At 43.8% G+C, this 6,958-nt stretch overlaps 1 protein-coding gene across 1 annotated transcript; it reads right to left on the reverse strand.

The window, feature by feature from the left end:
- Positions 1–4,417: 4,417 nt before the first annotated feature.
- LOC147456148 (uncharacterized) lies at positions 4,418–6,730 on the reverse strand. Its single transcript, XM_086513815.1, has 3 exons — positions 6,537–6,730; positions 6,236–6,427; positions 4,418–4,628 (listed from the first exon to the last, which is right to left on the reverse strand). The coding sequence occupies exons 1-3, from the start codon at positions 6,728–6,730 to the stop codon at positions 4,418–4,420; spliced, it is 597 nt and encodes a 198-aa protein (XP_086369941.1).
- Positions 6,731–6,958: the final 228 nt, after the last annotated feature.

Raw genomic sequence — 6,958 nt, forward strand, 5'->3', positions numbered from 1 at the left:
CAAGTATTGTTTGCAGATTTTATCTTCGCAATTGAGGACAGTTGCTTTCCAACGAAGAGGTATGTTATAGAATTGATATTTTATTATCTATTGCAGCTAACAGGTGGCAAAAGAATTAGCAGATAATGGATTATGCAGAAGGATATCACATTTGATTATTCAAGTGCTCTTTATGAGCTTTGGCCAATTGTGTCCGGCCTCCCAGTTTGTACTCATTTTTGGGCATTCAAGAAATCTATAAATAAATACGTGCAAGAGGGAAATGCTCACTCTTGCAGGGGGGGAGATTGCACTCAGTGTCTGTGTATTCTTCTCTCCTCTCCTCTCTTCTCTCTCGTCGTGTTGGCGTAGCACTCCACTCTAGGAGGTGCGCCTACACGTGTTCTCTTTTGCTCTGTCTTGCTCCCAGTTTCTCTCTGTTCGCATACGTCACGGTTTATGTGCCATGGGAATTGCCAAGTATGCAGATTTGTCAGTTTATGCTAGATATCGTGTTATCTTGGGTATTTTGCAGGGCAACCATGTTTTTGTTTGTAGCAGTCCCTTCTTCTTTTAGCTATGAGAGCTTTGAAGAAATGTGTCTGGTTAGCGGGCTCGGGTTTGAGGGCAAGTTCTTTGGCCAATAGGCAGGTCTTATTAATCTCCTCAGCTTGCAAATCAACAAGACATGATTTGGCCTCTAGCCATCTTTTGTGCTCTTCCTGAAGAGATATTCGTTCTTGCTTTCTTTTGGCTAGTTCCTTTGCCTCTTCCTTCAAATCCCTGTTAGCGTCTTCTCGAGCCTTTTTCACTTTGGGCCCTGCTCGTTTAATTGTGGATTGGATTCTTCGCACCAGAGAGGGTCAGGCTCGAGGGTCAGCGGCTCCCACATCTTGCCTTAGCTTGCACAAGGCCTTCTTAGCTAAAGACTTGAAGAGGGTCCTTAAAGAGATGATTCCCATAGGCTAACTTTTTCTTCTTTCCCTCGGGGGAACCTACATCTTTACTAGCCTTGGCTATGTGAATCTCAAGGAGGAAGTGATCCGACATGCTTTTGGATGTGTCGGCACATAACATTGCAGATGAGGGAAGCCAATATGCCTGATAGGAGACGTAACATCTGTCCAGACGGGACGCCGTGTTGTCATATTGAAGGCTCTTGTGCAACTTTCGTCTCCACAAGGTGCTCCGGTGGGAAGCGGTCCTAAGTGCAATCCCAAATCTCTAAAGTAAAGCTTGAGAATAAAGTCTCAAGACAACACGCATAATATAGCCAAAACACAAGTGCACGTAAGATAGGCACGCATAAGATGGGTGCACGCTTAATAAAAGGCTTAGCTAGAGCAAATAGGCGCGCTAAAGATGGCACGGGCCGGGCTCGAATGCAAAGCAGACTGCGGGCATGCAACCTCCCACACCCTCGCACCTCAGGACACTCCTAGCAAAACAACAACAACAAAACAAAAAACCTTAGAACCCCGCTGGGAAATGCTGTGCAGCCACCACTACCTGTACGTAGAGCAGGCCCTGTTGCTACCTGTCACCCACAACTCCACTGCGATCCTCCTACCCTTAGGTGCTCAGATCTTGCTCCTCACGCTTCGCAAAGGGCCTCAAATCAAACCATCGCTCTTTCCCTAAGCTTCAGGTCCTCATCCATTAGCACCAAATGATAATCCTTAGTGACTTGTTACCTTGTTTGTAAAGGATGGTTAGTTGTTTTTCCCCCCCTTGGATGCACCTTCAAAACTTTCTGTACCACATTACTTTAAAACAAGGGATATTTTTTTGGTAAATTTTTTCATTAATTATAAAATTACATTTACCAAAGGGGTTTATTCCATTTAGGAAAAAAGCCGCGCATTGCACTGAAAAGAACTAATCTTATGGTACTTGTACTTTTGAAAACTATAGACGTGGTTGCTATTCGTGTGCACTACTGCCTCCACCTAAGTTCGTGAATTCTCTCTCTCTCTCTCTCTCTCTCTCTCTCATGGATCAATATTATCTCTCACACAAGCTTTGATCGAACATCAAAGCTCTCGTTTTGCAAATCAACTACTTTTTAAACACCTATTGCAGCTTTGTATTAGTCGATGATGCCTTCTTCCATGTCCTCTCACCATGCAAGATTTAGGCATAACAAGAGGAACCCCCCCTCCCCTTTCTTCCCCCTAGTTCTAACATATAGCAGTTTGTAACAAAGATAATGAAATTGTTTTGTAATGTTGGCTTATCATAGCTTAGGTAGAGGTGCTTATAGTTTTTCAATATTGAACCTACGAAAAACCATACGCTGTTGTTGTGTGATGAAAGAGGTGTAGGTGCTTACAATGTTTTATAGTTTTTATAAGGGATGAAATTGTGGCTAATTGAAAGATTTGTGGTCTATGGGTGAATTTGTGGCCTTTCGCTTTGTTGTGGTTCATTTGATGGATTGATTCAGATTTGGTTAGATAAGTTTCCTTATATTGCAAAAAGTACCTGGTTGGAAGCATGGTTAGGTGGTGGCACCAAATGTCCACTAATTTGGTGGTCTCCAAAAGTGGTTTTGAAAGGGGTGTTTTGATCTTCACATAGAAGTTTGAGTCTCAATACGACATAAAGTAAATAACTAGAGTGCTTCGTTAGCTATGTTCCATCGAACTGAGATCAAACAAAATATTGGAAATTGAGAGAGAGAGAGAGAGAGAGAGAGAGAGAAGAGAGAGAGATTTCATGAAAGAGTGTTAGATTTTTTTACCTGAGAGTGTTTGGGATACCGATCGTCGTGGTTTAGTGGTGTACCTCCGCATAAATTGGTTACCAATTGTAGTGCTTCAGAGGGGTACCTCGCCAAAAACCACAAGGAGTGTTAAGAGTTTTGTCAAGCTCAATGTTCATGATCATACAAGATGTCAATCTTATTAATTGTTTGTTGTTCCATTTTTATGTTTAAAAAAAAAGAAAACATGCAAGTCTCCTTGCATGGGGGAGTTTGCACAGTCCTCCCCAATTTTTATAATACGAGGGAACGTGCCATTCCCACGACAGCGTGCAATTTTCAGTGTGTTCATTAACTGCATTCTCAGTATCAAAAATCAGAAAATGATAATGCTTACTCACCGCAATTGAATGTTTGTCGGCAATGGCCTTCCTTGCATCAACGATGTTGGGCATCTCCTGCACGTAACCCGTTGTAAGAGACGACATCCTAGGGAGGATACCCTTAATGAAGATTTTGTGCTATTGTGAGAACATCACAATTTGTATATATATCGACCAAACCACCACCAAGCATGAAATCGTACTCCTTGACTAGCGATCATATCGTGAATTCTAATATCTATGGCTGTGTACATGATTGTATCTGCTGACCCGCATGCCTTCCAGATTCCTACGTAGACGTAGTTGATTGCGTCTGGATAGAGACCCTTCCTGCGATCTTGTGGCGGTGTTCCGCACAACAAGCTTGCATAAGGTCAATAGTCGTCAAGGTGCAAGCATAGGTGAATGCATTTGTAGAAAGGCCTTCCGTTTGCATCTGCTTCATGTTGTGTGTATTATGGGGAAAGTGCATTCCAATGCTTTACATCCACTGAAAATATCATAGAGCTTTCTGGCCCTGCTCTTGTTGCACACATCCCACAATCAGTGCATTCAAAGAGGCGACATTCCTGCAAGAAGCTCCTGAAGGACTTTTTGTGCTTTGTCAAACGCACCACATCTGGCATACATATCGCCCAAGGCATTGCCAAGCATCACGTGACTAACAATATTAGTCTCAGTTGTTGTGTCCATAAGAGCATCTTGCGTAGAGCTACATGCCTTCAAGATGCACGCATAGGTGATTGCATTTGAAGAGAGGTGCAACTAGAAAGAGGCCCTCGCGTCGCATCAGCTGAAAACAACCTAGAGCTTTCTGGCCTGCTCTCGTTTGCGCACATACCTGTTTCTGAATAGCTTGTGACTGACGAGCACTCTCATCATAAATTCTCTCACCCATGTCAACATATTACGAAGTCTTTCAAGATGCTAACATAGGTGCTTGCTTCCATAGATGATTGCATTGGAGAAAGGCCTTCTGCTTGCATATGCTTAGAATAGCCTTCATGAGCTTCCTTGCCGAATCCTGCATCAATTCGAAGTGATTACCCATCTTGTGGTTTTTCTGTGAAGGTACCAAGAAAGAAGAAAGGAAGCCGATCCCCTTTTTGCACTGAAAGGCTGTAATTCTGACGATTTCTCGTTTGCGATGAGAAAGACGCCAGAGGGCCGAAATTGTAGTTTAGAGCATGAATAGCTCATTAGCTGCACGTCTTGACAAGGCGACTGATGAAGGTCATAAAAAAAGCAAGCAAGCACTTGCCGTTGGATGGTCGATGCCATTCCAGATAGGAAGCTCCTCAGCCACATTTTGTGCTTTCTCAAGCGTACCACATTTGACATACATATCGACTTAGAGAATACTGCCAAGCACGACATCTTTCTTTAATAGCCTCCCACTCACAATATACTTCTGAGTTTTTGTGCCCATATGAGCATCTTGTGTAGAGCCACATGCCTTTAGGTACGTGCAAAGGTAATTGCATATGGAGAGAGACCCTCGCTTTGCATACTTATCGACCAAGACAGTGCCAAGCACAACATCTTTTCTCAATAGCCTTTGACTAACAATACAATTGTGAATTTTTGTGCCCATATCAACATCTTGCTTAGAGCTACATGCCTTCAAGATGCATGCATAGGTGATTACATATGTAGAGAGGCACTCACTTTGCATCTGCTGAAAACAAACTAGAGCTTTCTGCCCCTGCCCACGTGGGACAAATCTTGCAATAGTGCATTCCAAGAGTGCACACTCCAGATAGGAATCTCCTCGAGCACTTGCGTAGAGCCACATGCCTTTAAGATGTAAGCGTAGCATTCAAGACGAAAGTATAGGTGACTGAATTTTGAGAGATACACTTGCTTTTGCGTCTGCTGAAAACAGCCTAGAGATTTCTGGCACTGCTCTTGTTGCGCGCATCCCGCAATTAGTGCATTCCAAGAGGTGACATTCCGGACAGGAAGCTCCTCAAGCACGTTTTGTGCTTTCTCAAGTGCACCACATTAAGCATACCTAATGACCAAGACAGTGCCAAGCACGACAGCTTCTTATGCCCTTGTCGGGCATATCCTACAATCAGTGTGTTCCGAAAGACGACATCCCGCACCACATGTGGCATACATATCGACCAAGGCATTGCCAAGCATGGCAATTGTTGGCAACAACCCCTGACTAACAATATCATAGTGGTTTTTTAGGCCAATATCAGCATCTTGATGCACGCTTATGTGATTGCATTTGGAGAGACGCCCTCACTTTGCATCCCCGTTGAAAGCAACCAAGAGCTTTCTAGCCCTGCTCCTATTGCGTGTATCCTGCATTGAATGCATTCCAAGAGACAACATTCCGGATAGAAAGCTTCTCAGACACATTTTTGTGCTTTCTCAAACACACCACATTTAGCATACATATCGACCAAGGTATTGCCAAGCACGAAATCTTTCTAGCCTTGCTCTTGTTGTGCGTAGAGCCACATGCCTTCAAGATGCATGCGCAGGTGATTGCATCTGCTAAGAACAATCTAGAGCATCCTGAAATCACTACATTCCAAGAGTCCACACTTCGAAATCTGGCGCTACTATTGTTGTGCACATCCCCAATCAGTGCATTCCGAGAAGCAACATTCCAAACAAGAAGCTCCTCAAGCACTTTTTGTGCTTTTATGAAGTGCACCACATTTGGCATACATATCGACCAAGACAATGCCAAGCACAACATCTTTCTCGAGTGCACAAAAATTTGACATACATATCAACCAAGATAGTGCCAAGCATGACAACTTTTTCCAGCAGCCTCTGACAAACAACATAATAGATTTTTGTGTCCATATCAGCATAACATCTTTTTGTGTCCATATCAGCATCTTGTGCCACATGCCTTCAAGATGCATGCATAGGTGATTTCATAGGCTCTCCCATGAATACACCCCATTTGGCACATGTCGTGCAACAATAAGTGCATACCAAGAGACCACATCCCATCCCGATCCTGGAGGCAGTTGGAGTACGTAGGTGATTGCATCTGGAGAGAGGCTCTCGCTTGGCATCTGTTGAAAACAGACTACCACCTTGCTACACGATGCACGCTAGTTGATTGCAGTTGGAGTACGTAGGTGATTGCATCTGGAGAGAGGCCCTCGCTTGGCATCTGTTGAAAACAGACTACGACCTTGCTACACGATGCACGCCAGTTGACTTCCTTCTGGGCAGAAATTCTGCTAATGTGTTAACAATTAGAACCCCCAGAACACTGCTCAGCTCCAGACCATCTAGAGGTTCATTCTCCAAAGGCTTCTCATGATGTCCCAGGTCAAAATGCGAGCAATCACTTACTGCACAACCAGGCAATTTATTCGACAACCTGGAGGCACCGTCAAACCTCCGACCATTGCCACAACTTTGTACGCAAAGCTGCTAAATCCATGATCAAGATTTTACCGTAATAGTCATAGTTGAAAACAGACTACGACCTTGCTACACGATGCACACCAGTTGACTTCCTTATGGGCAGAAAGTCTGCTAATGTGTCAACAATTAGAACCCCTAGAACACTGCTCAGCTCCAAACCAGCTAGAGGTTCATTCTCCAAAGGCTTCTCACGATGTCCCAGGTCAAAATGCCAGCAATCACTTACTGCACAACCAGACAATTTCTTCGACAACATGGAGGCACCGTCAAACCTCCAACCATTGCCACAACTCTGTACGCAAAGCTGCTAAATACATGATCAAGATTTCAATGTAATAGTCACAGTTTGACGCGTCTACAGAAGCTTCTACCTATCCAACCACATAAGTGCATCCATAGGAAAGACCAGCTCCGGAAGGAAAGCACCATAGTGTGTATCTGCAACCTCCCAGAAGTTTGTAATAGTCACAGTTTGATGCGTCTA

This window comes from Adiantum capillus-veneris, chromosome 6 (genome assembly GCF_014529385.1).
Source record: "Adiantum capillus-veneris isolate H3 chromosome 6, ASM1452938v2, whole genome shotgun sequence".
Taxonomy (NCBI): Eukaryota; Viridiplantae; Streptophyta; class Polypodiopsida; order Polypodiales; family Pteridaceae; genus Adiantum; species Adiantum capillus-veneris.

What these genes read in the sequence shown, in the direction of transcription:
- LOC147456148 (XM_086513815.1), bottom strand. Translation starts at nt 6,730, where the DNA reads ATGTTGTCGAAGAAATTGTCTGGTTGTGCAGTAAGTGATTGCTGGCAT. An exon ending in GGTGTGCATCGTGTAGCAAG is followed by an intron (nt 6,428 to 6,536) that starts GTCGTAGTCTGT and finishes CGGTGCCTCCAG; the next exon opens with GTTGTCGAATAAATTGCCTG. An exon ending in GGCGTGCATCGTGTAGCAAG is followed by an intron (nt 4,629 to 6,235) that starts GTCGTAGTCTGT and finishes TTGTATTGTTAG; the next exon opens with TCAAAGGCTATTGAGAAAAG.